We start from the raw sequence: 17,339 nt of genomic DNA on the forward strand, positions 1-17,339 counted from the left end.
CTTTGGCTCTTGGTAGGGTCAAAGGATAAGAGTGGCCAGCAGGTCCTCCAGGCTCAGGGGTTCAGCTGCCCCGACTGGTCAAACAAAATTGTTATGGAAGCAGCAATGAAGAATCCTTCTACTGTACATCTGATTGCTACTGTATTCCAGATTCTCCACACAGGAACTTGGATGACTGGCAGCAGTGACAACTGAAATGCAGCTACTGACGTGACGAAGGAAGCCCTGAGCACCACCAGAGATGGAAGACCTTCATTATTGCCCTGAACGCCAGTGGTGTAGTAGGCAGTAAGTAAGATGATGAGAGGCATTGATTGAGTGGCTAGCCAGAGGCTTTCTCCCAGGGCGGAAATGGCTAATATGCAGGGGGAGGGGGGCATAATTTTAAGGTGATTGGAGGAAAGTACCGGGAGGATGACAGAGGAAGATTTTTCACACAAGGAGTTGCGTGTGTGGAACATCCACTTGCGGTAATGGTGGAGGCAGATACATAAGGGGCATTTAAGAAACTCTTAGATAGGCACATGGGTGACCGGAAAATTGAGAGCTTTGTAGGAGGGACAGACTGGACTGATTTTAGATTAGATTAAAAATTAGTCACAACATCTTGGGCTGAAAGATCTGTGGTGAGCTGTGAAATGTCTGGTAGAGGTTCTAGTACAAGATGACATGGCAATAACATTTACATCTAAAGTAGAAACAAAATCTGATGAAGTAGAGAACTACACCGGACAACAAATATTTTTCGAAAGTGTTGCTTCCTCAGCATTTTTTTTTGTTTATGACAGGCTGCTTGAAACTGAGCACAAACATAATTTTAGACTGCTTGTAACACATAGGAATTTGGAGAAACAAGAAATAGACTTTTATTGAATATTAAGTGTTTAATTGCATAATGGTGCTGATGCTTTGCAATAGTTCAACTAAGCTAAAACTAAGCTGTTGACAGTTTGCATTTGGACTCGGTGTCTGAGGCTTCTTGTTAAAGTGTTCAACAATAATCAGTCAGCATTGATGGATTCCAGTTGCCCTGATACCATTTGTCCATGACTGCAATGTCCTGGTGAAGCCTTTCACCATGCTCGTCACTGATAGCGCCAAGATTTGCAGGGGAGAAGTCTAAATGGGAATGCAGAAAATGAATCTTTAGTGACATGTTGCACTTCATGGTTTTGTATGCTTGAAGCATGTTGTCAATCAGTGGTTTGGTGCTCTACAGTTGCCAAGAAAATTTTCAACAACACCCTTGAATGCCTTCCATGCGATTTTCTCCAGTCCCACTAGAAGTTCTTCGAATTGCCTGACATTGATGACCTGTTTGTTTTGTGGACCAACAAAAATGCCTACCTTAAGCTTGACATCAGTTATTCTGACTTGAATTATGAATTGAAGTAAAAAAAATATAGGTAACTAAAACACAGTAAATTACCCCAACAGACTTACAGGTGAAGTGTTGCCTCATGTGGAAGTCTACCTACCATCCCCCCAGCCTCCGCGTCCAGCACTGGAACAAGTGGAATCTCCTACTAGCTACCCATTTTCATTCCACTTCCATTCCCACTCCAATATGTCCTTACATGGCCTCCCCCACTGTTGTGATGAGGCCACACTTAGGTTGGAGGAACAACACCTTATAGTCTGTTTGTGTGGCCTCCAACCTGATGGCATGAACATCAATTTCTCAACCTTCAAGTAATGCCCCCCAACACCCCTCCTTCAACATTTCCCATCCCCTCTTCCCTCTCTCAACTTATCTCCTTGCCTTTTTATTGCCTCCCTCTGGTGCTCCCCTCCCATTTCCTTTGTTCCATGGCCTTCTGTCTCTTTCACTAATCAACTTCCCAGCTCTTTACTTCATCCCTCTCTCCAGGTTTCACCTATAATTTTGTGTTTCTCTCCCCCACCCCCTTTAAACCTACTCCTCAGCACTTTTTCTCCAGTCCCGCTGAAGGACTTCAGCCCGAAATGCTGACTGCACTTCTTTTCCATAGATACTGCCAGGCCTGCTGAGTTCCTCCTGAATTTTGTGAGTGCTGGTCCTACAGTGGAGATGCATTGGGGATGTCAGTGCTTTGGAGAACAATGATGAAGGAACAGGGATACATTTGAAAATTCAAAATTGCTTATTGCCATACATTAGCCTCCAGTCAGCCAATCTTCTATCCATATTCCTGTAATGCCCTGGGCTCTTACCTTGTTTAGCAACCTCATCTTGTTTAGGAGGAGGAAGTGCTATGCTTGATAAAGAACATTAAGATAACATTAACATTAGATAAGTCTTCAGGCCGTATGTTCTAAGTTAAAGATTCCAGTAATTTAGACCCTAAAATAATTCCACATGATAGTGTTGGGAGGGAATGCTGGCTGTCTTGCCCAACATCTGCAGGTGGGACTAATTTGTTTGGTGATACAGTGAGTGAATTTAGCAGATTTCCACCACTCTAATTTCAGATTCCATTATTCCCTCACCAGGATCTTCTGGTGAGCTGGGGTGGGGAGCTCAGGGTGGGGTGAGGGAAGGTGGTCATGGAGAAAAGAAGGGGAGATCATTCCCATCAGTTGACGGAGACAAGTTATGAGTCTGTTGGCCAGCTTCATGAGCATAGAGAGCCAACTGATGATTTGTCAATGACATCTTAATCGCTGGTCTTTCATTCACAAATTCTTTAACTGGTAAAGAAACTAGATGGTGAGATGAAAGCATGGATCAAGGATAGATCTTGGCATGAAGTTAGAGATTTTACAAATGTTTATAATCCCAAGATTATATTTTCTTGACTTTTTGACAGAAGTTGAAAGTGTGTGCTTGAAGAGCCCTTTAACTGATTAGAGTACATAAAGCATCCTACTCTCTTTTATGCCAGAAATAAAGATTGCAGATTGGCTTGTCAAAGGCAGGCTTGGATTCCAATAGTAATAGTATCAAGTTTCAAAAATTGATTCATGGCCAGTATTAGGACAGTTCTTCTTTCTTCTTAATAACTAATGGACATTGGAACAAATTTTAAATGAAAACTATGACACACAATAGGAGGTTTCTCAGCTCTTAATGTCTTGGTGGGCTTAATACAGAATTGATAAGCACTTACCGATAGTGGCCATTTGGTTCTCTCCAACCTGATGGGATGAATATTGATTTCTCCTTCTTATAAACAAATTCCACCCCCTTCCTTTTGCTTCTTCTCCCCTACCCTTTACTTTCCCCCGTGTCCTCCTTCTTCCCTTTCTCCTATGGTCCATTTCCCTCTTTTCTCAGATTCCTTCTTCTCTAGCCCTGGACCTTTCCCACCCTCCTGTCTTCACCTCTCATCTTCCAGCTAGCCTTTTTCCCCTCCCACCACCTTTTTATTCTGGCATCTTCCCCTATCTTTTCCTGTCCTGAAGAAGGGTCTTGGTCCAAAATGTTGACTGTTTATTTCATTTCCATAGATGCTGCCTGACCTGCTGAGTGCCTCAATCATTTTGCTTTGAATTTCCAGCACCTGTGGACTTCCTTGTGTATATCATTTGATAAACTGTTTGTGTTGTATATATCGTATATTGTGTATATAGGTGAGATGCATTCCATATTGAGTTGGAATTTATAGCTAAGCAGCGAGGAGTGTTGCATATTTAATATTTCACTAATATTTGAGTAATATTCTAAATATATTGTTTGATTAAGCATCATTTGTTGATTGCATAATGCATGGTAGGTTATCTGTAAAAGTACGTAAATGGCATATGTCATCACACCACCACGTCATATGCATACGTTTCACTTGAAGTACAAACTAAGACGCATTCTCCTGGACTCCCGTATTTTTCTTGCAATTAGTTTTTAAGTTGTAGGGTTACCAAACATAACAGTCTGTGTTCAAATCCCTTACTTTCAGGATCAATCACCATTCACATTATAAGATTCAAGATTGTTTCATGTCATTTCCCATTTCCAGTACACAAGTGTAAAAGAGAATTAAATAATTGTTACTTTGGCTTCAATGCTGCACAAAAAAAACATAACAAGATAAAGAACACAATAAATATAAATACATAAGATAGCTTATATACATAGTTTGATTGTATGTCCATAAAGTGACACAACACACTGGAGCTTCCGTACATAAGGTGACCGACAGGAAATGATAAAGTAGTGGTGGTTGGGGGTATGGAGGTGAGTTCATGGGTGGAAGTGTTGATCAGCCTTACTGCTTGATAAAAGTAACTGTTTTTGAGTCTGGTGGTCCTGGCTTGGATGCTACATAGCCTCCTCCCTGCAGAGAGTGGGACAAGCAGTCCATGAGCAGAGTGGGTGGGATCCTTCATGATGTTGCAGTCCCTCAGAATTAGGTTTATTATCACCAGCACGTGACATGAAATCTGTTAAATTAGCAGCAGTTCAATGCAAAATTATAATTTAGCAGAGAGAGAGAAAAAATAATAATAAATAAAATAAAACAATAATAAATAAACAAGTAAATCAGTTACATATATTGAATACATTATAAAAATGTGCAAAAAGAGAAAAACTGTATATTAGGAGGTCCTTTAATGGACGCTGCCTTTGCGAGACACCACTCCCTAAAGATGTCCTGGGTACTTTGTAGGCTAGTGCCCAAGATGGAGCTGACTAGATTTACAATCTTCTGCAGCTTCATCCAGCACCTTTCTGTATATCCGCCTTTGATGGTAGGAGGCTGGCGATGCATTGGGCAGTTTTGACTTCATATCTGCCACAGTTCCATTTCCATACCACGCAGTAATACAACTTCTTAGGAGGTCTGTAGAATGACATGAATATAGATGTGCATAATCTTCAGTCTCTTCAAAAAATGTGTGGCCAAGTGGTTAGGGTGTTTGACTAGCGACCTGAAGGTCGTGAGTTCGAGCCCAACCGAGGCAGTGTGTGTGTTCTTGAGCAAGGCACTTAACCACACAATGCTCCAGTCCACCCAGCTGAAAATGGGTACCGGCAAAATTCTGGGGGTTAACCTCGCGATAGACTGGCGTCCTATCCGGGGGGGGGAGTCTCGTACTCTCAGTCTCTTCATGCCACGGAAACTGGCATGAGGAACCACAAAGGCCCGGGACAGGACTTTGACTTTGACTCCTCAAAAAGGGGCATTGGTGAGTTTTTCTCATTGTGTAAAATGTGTTCTAGGACCCTGAGAGGTTGGGCAAGATGTACACTTCCAGGAGTTTGAAACTGCTCACAGTTTCCCGAGGTAAAGATGTGAGTGGTGCGAGTTCTCCAGCAGTCGATAACCATCAGTAGTTAAAAGTCAATTGAAGTTAGTAAAGTAATCGCCTCCTTGTTGTTGTGTGCCTTGCATCCTTTGGTTACATCTTTATTTTGTCTCCATATTCCAACTGGTTCCAGACCCAAGCTGTGCGAGGGGAAGATTTGTTCATTATGTGCCACATCGTATGACATGGGCCATCATGGCCTTTCCATAACCATGATTGTTCTTGAAAAATTCCTCTACAGAAGTGGTTTGCCACTGCCTTCTTCTGGGCAGTGTCTTGACCAGACGGGTGACTCCAGCCATTATCAACACTCTTCAGAGATTGTCTGCCTGGCGTCAGTGGTCGCACAGGACTTGTGATCTGCACCGGCTGCTCATATGACCATCCACCACCGCTCCCGTGGTTTCATGTGACCCTGATCTGGGTCTAAACAGGTGCTACACCTTGCCCAAGGGTGAGCTGCAGGCTAGCGGAGGGAAGGAGCACCTTACACCTCCTTTGGCAGGGTTGTATCTCCACCTCACCAACAAAAAGTGAAGGTATGATCTTCAAAGACCTTTCTTCATTAGCCTTTGTTGCCAGGGTTGACTACACACTATCCTTGCTTGGACGTTACCCTAATCCTTGCCCTGCTGTCCCGTAACCCTTCTTCCAATGGACGCACCTCGGCAATGTCTACCCTGACACCGTTAGGATATTTTCTTGCTTCCCCCAGAGTCTGCTGAGACGCCCACTCTGTGTCCTGTAATTGCATTTCTCTTCCTGTGTCTCTCTACCTGGGAATCATTGAGACGAGCAGCAGCAGACAGGTGTTCATTGTTCGTGTTTCTTGATGTGATACCAGAAGGGGAATAACTCGGTCTCATGGTTTGCCTACAGGATGAAAAGATAGTGAGTCACAAGATAAGCCCATGAGACTATAAGACATTATGGTGGTCATTGGTGAGGCCCAATTTGGAGTATTGTGTGCTGTGCTGATCACCTACCTGGGGGAAAGCTATCAATGAGATTGAAAGAGTGCACGGATTTAAACGGGTTCAACATCACACTGTAAGTAATATAGTTTATATAAATGTAAATAGAGCCCCTGCATCATAGAGCACTACAGCACAGAAACAAGCCCTTCGGCCCATCCAGTCCCTGCCAAGCCCCTGGACCTGAGTTCTCCATACCATTCCCATCCATGTACTTATCGAAACTTCTCATAGAACACTATTGTTATCTAATTTCATCAGTCATCTTGTAATAAATTCATTGTATCGAAACGTTTTTCGGCGAACTATTTGTGCTTGTTGAATATGCAAAGACTAAAACTGAAAGTGTTCACCAGACCTTACTTTTTCCCTTCATCCCTGACTCCCTAAAAGTCAAGCATTCCGGCTGCCCAGACCTGAGTATACTGAAGGTCTCCTTTCTCACCACTTTGTGGCGCGGAGGATCCCAACAATTCCAGACCTGTTTGCAGCGCAAGGTTTGCGCCTCCATCTGAAAGTCAATGTGAAAGTGAGATGAGTTACTTCTGAAGTGCAAAGTCATCTTATGAACAGTGGCACGGCTGGTAGAGCCAATGATTCTCAGTGCCAAAGTGATGGGCTCATTCTTGACCTTGGGTGCTATTGACATGGAATTTGCATCTTCTCCCTTGTGACCACAGGGAGAACTGGAGAATTCTGGGCAATCTGGCTCCTCTCCACATCCTAAAAACATGTTCAAATGTCAAAGTAAATTTTATTATCAAAATACATATATGTCACCCTATACAACCCTGACAATAATTTTTCTTCCAGCATACTCAGCAGTTCTATAGAATAGTAACTGTAAACAGGATTAATGAAAGATCAGCCAGAGTGCAGAAGACAACAAACTGTGCAAATGCAAACAGAAGGAAATAGCAATAAATGAGAGCATGAGATAATGAGATAGAGTCCTTAAAGTGAAATCATTAGTTAAGGGAACATCTCAATGGACAGACAAGTGAGTGCAGTTATGTCCTTTTGTTTGGGAGCCTGATTGTTGAGGGGTGGTAACTGTTCATGAACTTGGTGGTATGATTTATGAGGCTCTTGTACCTTCTACCTGATGGCAACAAGGAGAAGAGAGCATGGCCTAGGTGGTGGGGATCCCAAATGGTGGATGCTGCTTTCCTACGACAGTGTTTTGTGTGAGTTGGTAGTCTAATTATGCACTGTAAATTGCCCATAGAGGGTAGCTGAGATGTAGAATTGGGGAGAATTGATGAGAATGTCACCTACCTACAGGACAGATATCATTCAGACTGAAAGCGTACAGAGGAAAACTTACAAGGATGTTGCCAGGACTTAAGGACCTGTGTTAAAGGAAAAGATTGAATAAGGTTGGACCTAACTCCCTGGAGTATAGGAAAATGAGGGGAGACTGATAGAGGTATATAAAATTGTGAGAGGTACAGACAGGCAGAGTTTTTCCACTGAGACTGGGTGAAAGGTGAAGTGTTTAAGAGGAACTTCACTCAGAAGTTGGTGAGAGGGTGGAAAGAGCGACTCGGTGAACTGGTGAATGTAGGTTTGTTTTCATAGCTTAAGAAATGTTTGGAAATGTATATGGATCGGAGGGGTATGGGTCAATGAGACTAGGCAAATAATAGTTCAGCATTGACTAGAATGGCTGCAAGGCCCGTTCATGTGCTGTGACTGCTTATGATCTACGTTTAGAGAAAATACAACACCAACGTGTGTTTGAAGATCAACGTGAGCTGAAGGGGATGTTTCAATGATCCATCTTTTCATGTCAGTAAAATCCCATAAATTACAATTCATTAATCACGTTAGCCAAAGTCAAAGTAAACTTATTACCAAAGTACAAATGTATCACCATAATCACTCTGCTGAGATTTATTATCTTGCGGGTATTTATAGGAAAATAAAGAAATATAACAGGGTTCATGAAGGTTAGTGAAGGTTGATGACAAAAAAACTAATATGCAAAAGAAATAAAAATAAATAAGTAAACAGGAAGATAAATAAACAAATAAATAAACTTTGTAGAACAGTGTCATACATACAGTGCTGTGCAAAAGTCTTAGGGACACATATACGTATATCGTTATTTATTGGTATTTGCACAGTACTGTATTTGTCAATGTAGCGCGGAAAGTGAGTTTGTAAATCTGGTGGGAGCAAAGGATGTTGGAAATGGCAAGGGTGGAGCGCCATGGGAGGGGTGTGGGACAGGTGGCAGAGGAGGAGTGCCGGGAGCAGGGATGGGGGTGGGAGAGGGAGATGCCGTGGGTGCCACACCCGGACACACTCAGCCCTGAGACACCAAGCAAAGTCACTCTCAGTCCACGATAGAAACTCATATCAGAAGCGTTGAGCTCAGTGTGCAGACCACAAGCCTTTCCATTGAGGAAATTCTTGATAAGGCAGGTAGGCAGAGACGGTCAGAAACTTTAAATTCCTCAGTGTTATTATATTGGAGGACCTGTCATGGGCCCAGCAATTATGATAAAAGCATGTTAGCACCTACACTTCCTTAGGAGTTTGCAGAGTTTCAGCATGACATCTAAAACTGCCAAACTTCTACAGATGTCTGTGGAGGGCACAATGATTGGCTGCGTCATAGTCTACTATGGAGACACCAATACCCTTGAAAGGAAAATCCTACAAAAGTAGTGGCTACAGCCCAGTCCATCACAGGTAAAGCCCTCCCCACCATTGAACACATCTACATGAAGCACCGTTGCAGGAAAGCAGCATCCATCATCAGAGATCCTCTCCACCCAGGCCATGCTCTCTTCTCACTGCTGCCATCAGGAAGATGGTACAGGAGCCTCAGGACTCGCACCACCAGGTTCAGGAAGAGTTGCTACCCCTCAACCATCAGACTCTTGAACCAAAGGGAATAACTTCACTCAACTTCACTTGCCTCATCATTGAAATGTTTCCATAACCAATGGGCTCACTTTCAAGTACTCTTCATCTCATGTTCTCAATATTTATTGCTTATTTATTTATGTTTATTTTTTATCTATTTATTGGATTTGCAGTTTGCTGCCTTTTGCACACTGATTGAACACCCAACTTTGTGCGGGTCTTTCATGAGTATGCCCACAAGTAAATTGTTCTCAGGGTCGCGTATGGTGACGTAAACGTACTTTGAGCTTTTTGAACTTTGAGCATTTTGTTATACCGTGTGTTCCTCTGCTGTTTACACAGAGGTTTCTGTGTCTTGTTCATACATGGACTTGAGGCTCTCAACGTAATCCCTAATGTTCCTTCTGCAGGGACTCTCAAGTAGAGTGGGTTCTGTATTTATTCACGAAGGCTTTACAGTAAGTCCTTGAATCTTTTCCTCCGTCTACCTGAAAACCTGTTATGACAGTGTTTATTTCAAGAGCCTGTCCTCAAGTGTGTGAGCGAGGTGGTCCTGTTCCCTGGAGCTCGTCTGAGTGTGAGCATTTGGGGCTTTTGGCCAGGGACCTGTCAGTTTACTTTCTCTTCCTGTACTTTGCAGGTTGGGCAGGAATCATTTTTGTGGCATCTCTAAAGTCCCTTGAGACACCGACTATAAGTAGCCCAGGTTTCAGCAGGACGGTGGAGGGTGGGAATCGCTGCTGTCCAGTAGACCACGATTTCTGTGCCAGTGGTCATAATCTTTGAAATCTCTTTTCCTCAGTCAGCCAAAAGCAGGGCTGAGAAAATCTCTGGACTCTCCACACAGCCTCAGTACTGTCCAAAAGTCTGAGGCGCATGTAGAAAATATCTGTAATTATCTGTAATTATTCCAAAAATAATTGAAATGAAAGGTTTAAAATATTGTGGAAGATTGGTATCTGTGGTTGGATATTTATAAGCTTGGTTGATCGCCAAGCTTGGAAAAACTTTTACGGCATTTCGGCTCCAACCGTGAAGCCATCATCAGTGCGCAGTTGAGGATATTGTCTCCTCTGAGTGCTGGCTTATATTATCCTCCGGAGTCTGAATGGAAATAAAAGTTTCTAAATATCAAAAAAAAATTATAAAAAGCAGTAAACAGTAATAAACTAGATCTAATCAATATTTAACCCTTTGCCGTTAAAACTGCATCGATTCTCTTAGGTACGCTTCCTGTAGTTTTACAAGAAAATCTGCTGGTAGCTTGCTCCAAGCATCTTGGAGAGCCTGCCACAGTTTTTCTGCGGACTTTGGCTATCTTGCTTACTTCTGCCTCACCAGGTATTCCCAAACAACCTCGAATGTGTTGAAGGCAGGGCTCTGTGGAGGCCATTCCATCTGAAAACAAATTTTAAAAAAATCTAGGGTGTTGAAGTCTCCTGCACAGTGCTGTACAGAGTAACGCACCCAAAATACTGGAGGAGCTCAGCAGGTCAGACAGCATCTACAGAGAGGAATAAAGAGCCAACCTTTTTGGTCAAGTGGCTTCATCAGGAGACCTGAAGAAGGGTCTTGACCCGTTCGGTTGACTCTTAATTCTCCTCCACAGATGCTGTGAGTCGCTCTGGATTTCCAGCATCTGCAGAATCTCTCATGTCAACGTCCCTCTGCAGTTTTTCCCCTTGAAATATTTATCTATATTCTTCTTGAAAGTTATTTTTGAATCTGTTTCCAGCTTCCTTTTAGGTATCTGTTTAACAGCTCGTTGTGTGGAAGAATGATCTCTAACAGACCTTTGGCTGGCTCTGCCCCCCATTACCTTACGTCCCTGCTAGTTCTCTGAAGCAGCTGTCATATTAGTTCCATTATCACTACTGCTTTCACATTTGAAAATATCTCTCTGCTTCCGTCTTGACAGCTGAACTATTCTTTGCCTTGCGCTGTTTCCAGTCAGGCTCTGTGTCTTCCAGTAACCCACTAGGTCAATGCCACAAGATATGCTGCAGATGTCGCAAATCCAGGCCACGCAAGAGTGAAAATGCTGGAGGAACTTGGCAGGTTAGGACTGATGAAGGGTCTCAGCCCGAAAGCGTGGCTGCTTATTCCCTCTCCACAGATGCTGCCTGACTTTCTGAGTTCCTCCAGCATTTTGTGTGTTGCTCAGGGTCAACGAGATTGACATTGTACACGTACAAACAAGCCGGAGGAACTCAGCAGGTCGGGCAGCATCCGTTGAAACGAGCAGTCAACATTTCGGGCAGAGTCCCTTCTTCAGGACTGAAGAAGGAGGGGGCAGGGGCCCTATAAAGAAGGTGGGGGAGAGGGTGGAAAACCAATCAGAGGAAAGATCAAGGGGTGGGGGAGGGGAAACAGGGAGGGGATAGGCTGGAGAAGTGAAGAAGGAACCTAAGGTGAAAGCACTATGGGTAGTAGAAGAAGGCAGAATCATGAGAGAGGTGATAGGCAGCTGGAAGAGGAGGCAGAGTGAAAGTAGGATGGGGGAAGGGAGAGGGAGGGAATTACCGGAAGTTGGAGAATTCGATGTTCATACCAAGGGGCTGGAGACTACCCAGCCGGTATATGAGGTGTTGCTCCCCCAACCTGAGTTTGGCCTCATCATGGCAGTAGAGGAGGCCATGGGAATGGGAAGGTTGACATTGGTAGCTTGGCAGCTAGGCTAACACTACGACAATGCCAGTAACCATGTTTCAATCCCCACCACTGTCTGTAAGGAGTTTGTACGTTCTCCCTGTGACCGCGTGAATTGAATTGAATTGACTTTATTTCTTACATCCTTTATAGACACGAGGAGTATAAATCTTTACGTTTCTGTCTAAATGTTCAATATGCAATTTATAGTAATTTATAAATAGTATGTACAACAGGACATTCAATATAACATAGAAATACAATTGTATCACCATGAATTAATCAGTTTGATGGCCTGGTGGAAGAAGCTGTCTCGGAGCCTGTCGGTCCTGGCTTTTATGCTGTGGTACCATTTCCTGGATGGCAGCAGCTGGAACAGTTTGTGGTTGGGGTGACTCAGGTCTCCAATGATCCTTTTTACAAACTTGTCTTTGTAAGTGTCCTGAATAGTGGGAAGTTCACATCTCCAGATGCGCTGGGCTGTCAGCACCACTCTCTGCAGAGTCCTGCGATTGAGGGAGGTACAGTTCCCATACCAGCCAATCAGGATGCTTTCAGCTGCGTCCTTGTAGAATGTTCTTAGGATTTGGGGGCCCATACCAACTTCTTTGAGGTGAAAGAGGCGCTGTTGTGCCTTTTTCACCACAGCCTTTATGTACAGACCTCGCAAGATCCTCGGTGATGTCAATAGGGGTTAGCCTGTCTCCATTCCTCCCGTAATCCACAACCTGCTCCTTTGTTTTTGCGACATTGAGGGAGAAGTTGTTTTCTTGACACCACTGTGTCAGGGTGATGACTTCTTCGCTGTAGGCTGCCTCAGTATACTCTGTGTGGTCTAGTTTCCTCCCACATTCCAAAATCGATTAGTAGATTAAGTGGTGACATGATGGAAACTGGATGGCGTGGTTCTGTTGGGCCGGCAGGGCTGTTTCTGTGCTATATCTCTAAGTAAAATAAAAACAAAACAAGACGTGCTCCTAACTGCTCCCTTCCGCCATCGTCTAGAAAGTGGCCCCTTCAGATTCCGTTTTGAGTTTCAATAGAATGTTAATCATCATTCACCCTTCTCAACTTCCCTGGGATTAGTTGAGTCAAAGCCGGTGACGAATCAGCATATAGGAAGGAGATTAAAAATCTGGGTGAGTGGTGCCATAACAACAGCCTCTCACTCAATGTCACTAAGACCAAGGAGCTGATTGTGGACTTCAGGAAGAGGAAACCGGAGGACCAGAGGAAACCGGAGGACCATGAGCCAGTTCTCGTCGGAGGTGGTGAGCCACTTTAAGTTTATTTCAAAAGACCTGCCCTGGGCCCAGCAGCTAAGTACAATTCTGATGAAAGCAGGGCAGCTGCTCTACTTTCTTAGGAGATTGTGGAGATTCACCATGACATTTAAAACTTTGACAAACTTCTATAGATGCGCATTGGAGAGTGTGTTAATTGGCCGCATCACAGCCTAGTATACAAACACCAATACCCTTGAACTGAAAATGCTACAAAAAGGTAGTGGATACTGCCCTCCCCGCCACTGAGCATATCTACATGAAACGTTGCCGCAGGAGAGCAGCATCCATCATCACGCCCCCCACCACCCAGGACACGCTCTCTTCTCGCTGCTGCCATCAGGTACGGGAGCCTCAGGACTCACACCACCAGGATGAGGAACAGGTTCTTACCTCTCAGCCGTCAAGTTCCCGAACCAGTGAGGATAACCTCAACTCTGAACTGATTCCTTTGGAAAGGAGGTACGGGAGCCTCAGGACTCACACCACCAGGATGAGGAACAGGTTCTTACCTCTCAGCCGTCAAGTTCCCGAACCAGTGAGGATAACCTCAACTCTGAACTGATTCCTTTGGAAAGGAGGTACGGGAGCCTCAGGACTCACACCACCAGGATGAGGAACAGGTTCTTACCTCTCAGCCGTCAAGTTCCCGAACCAGTGAGGATAACCTCAACTCTGAACTGATTCCTTTGGAAAGGAGGTACGGGAGCCTCAGGACTCACACCACCAGGATGAGGAACAGGTTCTTACCTCTCGGCCATCAAGTTCCCGAACCAGTGAGGATAACCTCAACTCTGAATTGATTCCTTTGGAAAGGAGGTACGGGAGCCTCAGGACTCACACCACCAGGTTCAGGAACAGGTTCTTACATCTCAGCCGTCAAGTTCTTGAACCAAAGGGAACAACTTCACTTGATATATTTCCATAACCAATGGACCTGCTTTCAAGGACTCTTCATTTATTGCTTATTTATTTATTATTATTATTATTACTACGAGGGGTGATTGATGTTAATGGACTAAGGTAGAATAAGTCAAATTTAGCAAACCTAGCACATTTATTTTGCAACATAGTCCCCTCCTACGTTTACACACTTAGTCCAGCGGTTGTGGAGCATATGCATCTTGGACCTCAATCACCCCGATGATTTATTAACTTCAAACTTTCTGCATAATCACACAAAGAGTTGAACTGCACGTGCACGTAACAAGAGCTGTATAACCCATCTCCTTCTACCTTAGGCCACGGGCTTAATCACCCCTCGTATTTATTCCTTTTTATGTGTTTGCAGCTTGTTGTCTTTTGCACGTTGATTTTGTGTGGGTCTTTCATTGATTCTGTTGTCGTTATTAGTGTATACATTTATTGAGTACGCTCACAAGTAAATCAATCTCAATATTGTATATGGTGACATATATGCACTTTGATAACAACTTTACTTTGAACTTTGAGCTTTACAATGAGGAGCAGAGCCAAAATTCTCTGGAGACTGTGGCCTAAAGGGTGTCCTCACCAATATTGCTTAAGCTCACTTCCGTAAGTCAGTAGTTCAATAGGTTAAATGGTTTAATTTATTGCCAGAGAATGTAAACAGTATACAACCCGAAATCCTGACAGACATCCACAAAACAGAGAGAGAAAAAAGAAGGAATGCCAGAAAAAAATTGAAGACTACAAAGACCCTCTCCCCCTCCCACAGACAAACAGCAACAAATCATCACTCCTCCCCGTCTTTCCCCCTCTCCCCACTTGTTCCAACATAAAGCACCAGCCCCCCCCCACCACCCACTGAGCAAGCAATTGCAAGCTTTCATCAACATCTCAACATCTCAGCAGTTCCCCTGTCTCACCATCGAGCTCCCGCCACAGCGGTGAGCTCCACTTGCATTGGTGTGGGCTTTTCGGAACAAAGTGCTCAGCCCAGAGATAGGACATCTTGCCCAACTGGCCCATGTCATTGTCGATGATTGGGACTTCTGCAGAAAGACCTGGGCGGTCTATCCCACCATCAGGAATAATTTAAACACAACAGATGCTCGAAATCTAGAGGAACACACACACAAGATGCTGGAGGAACTCAGCAAGGCGGGCAGTGACTATGGAGGAGTCTCAGAGTGGAAGAACGGCTGTTTACTCGTCTCCATAGATGCTGCCTGACCTGCTGAGTTCCTCCAGCATTTTATCCGTGTTGCTCATCACTTACACTTTTATTTTGGGTCATTATCCTCCTGCTGTTTGTGACAGCAGACTCTGCATAAACGAGTTACCTCATCCCTTGCATTAATCATGAGAAACTTCTCGGATGCATTTTACCGTGTCTGTGAGAGCTCTCCGTGCACACATTAGCTGTCACATTTCCGACATGACAACAGTGGACTTAAGTAGCCACAAAGTGCTTTGAGTACTTCCAGAATGTGTATAGGATGTTTTTAACTCCATCCGCTGTGATTCCCCAAGTTTCAAAGCTCGATGTCAATATACACACACGGCACCGTACACTCACCAGCCTGAGATTCAATTACTTGCAGGCATTCACAGTAGAACAAAGAAAGGCAACAGGATCTATGAAAAACTACGCACAAAGACTGACAAGCAGGCGATGTGCAAAAGAAGACAAACTGGGAAATACAAAAAGAAACAAATAATAGTAAATATATATATATATACATCTCTATTTTAAATACCTATCAAGTCCCCCCTCAGTCTTCTACGCTCCAAAGAATAAAGACCTAACTTGTTCATCCTTTCTCTGTAACTTATATGTAATAATAAAAACTGTAAATTACGGTATATATATTATAGTTAACTAAGTTAGTTGCACAAAAAAAGTAAGATAGTGTTCTTGCATTCAATGTTCATCAGATTCTTGAACATGTATCTGAACATATATATGTGCGTGTGTGTAAAAAGTAAAACTATCTTACTTTTTTTGTGCAACTAATTTAGTTAACTATAATTTACAGTTAACTGTAATTTACAGTTTGTATTATTACATATAAGTTACAGAAAAAGGTTGAACAAGTTAGGTCTTTATGGAGCATAGAAGATTGAGGGGGGACTTGATAGAGGTATTTAAAATTATGAGGGGGATAGATAGAGTTGACGTGGATAGGCTTTTTCCATTGAGAGTAGGGGAGATTCAAACAAGAGGTCATGAGTTGAGAGTTAGGGGGCAAAAGTTTAGGAGTAACATGAGGGGGAACTCCTTTACTCAGAGAGTGATAGCTGTGTGGAACAAGCTTCCAGTAGAAGTGGTAGAGGCAGTTTCGATTTTGTCATTGAAACAAAATCAGATAGGTATATGGACAGGAAAGGAATGGAGGGTTAAGGGCTGAGTGCAGGTCGGTGGGACTAGGTGAGAGTAAACATTTGGCATGGACTAGAAGGGCCGATATGGCCTATTTCCATGCCGTAATTGTTATATGGTTACATGGTTATATTGCAATGTACTGCTGCTGCAAAAACAACAAATTTTATAATAATTCCCAATGATATTAAGTCAGATTCTGTCATGCTGCAAGGAATAGTAGTCATAGTGAGGCTGGTGGGCTGAAGGGTATTTATTTTAATGCAAAGAGTATTACAGTTTGAACTTTTGTCCTAGAATAGTGCATACAGTGTTGTGCAAAATCCTTAGCCACGCATATACATATATATTGCTAGGATGGCTAAGACTTTTCACAGTGCTGTATTTGTCAATCTGGAGCACAAAGTAAGTTTGTAAGTCTGCCAGGAGCAAAGGATGTTGGTACTGGCGAGGAAGGAGCACCACGGGAGGGGTGTGGGACAGGTGGCAGAGAAGGAGTGCCAGTGGTGGGAGGGAGGGCGGGTGGTGAAGGTGAAGACCCAGTCAGCGCTAAGACACCAGGCAAGTTCATTTGATTCCAAACAATTGGTGTTTTGATGATTTCAGAATGTCTCTCTGGTGCTTCCTGCTCCCTCCCCTCTCCCTTCCCCTTTTCCCCACCCATGATTCCCCTCTCCCTGCCCCCTTCCCACTCTCAGTCCACAATAGGGACCCAGATCAGAATCAGGTTTATCAACATTCACATACGTTGTGAAATTAGTTTTTTGTTGCAGTATGTCTACAGTATTGTGCAAAGTCTGAGGCACCTTAGCTATATATATGTGCTTAAGGCTTTTGCACAGTACTGTAGACGTATGGTATGGTAGTCTTTACAGAGCCTTGACTGAAAACAAAAGATCAGAACTGACCATTTCAGCCCAGGATTCAGATGATTCAATGGTGATAAAAAGCAACAAAAAAAGGGTCAGGGAAGTGGTATAAACACAAGAGATTCTGCAGATGCTGTAAATCCAGAGAAACACA

The 17,339-nt window shown here is 43.5% G+C and overlaps 1 protein-coding gene across 1 annotated transcript in view; it reads right to left on the reverse strand.

Moving 5' to 3' along the window:
* Window positions 1–896: 896 nt before the first annotated feature.
* Window positions 897–17,339, reverse strand: part of ptgir (prostaglandin I2 receptor) — a 168,389-nt gene continuing 151,946 nt past the window's right edge. Inside the window, exon 2 of the mRNA XM_059950924.1 lies at window positions 897–6,099. Within this exon, the coding sequence (XP_059806907.1) occupies window positions 6,040–6,099 (60 nt within the window). The 3' untranslated portion in view covers window positions 897–6,039. The remainder of the gene's footprint in view (window positions 6,100–17,339) is intronic.

Source organism: Hypanus sabinus, chromosome 26, assembly GCF_030144855.1.
Source record: "Hypanus sabinus isolate sHypSab1 chromosome 26, sHypSab1.hap1, whole genome shotgun sequence".
Lineage (NCBI taxonomy): Eukaryota > Metazoa > Chordata > Chondrichthyes > Myliobatiformes > Dasyatidae > Hypanus > Hypanus sabinus.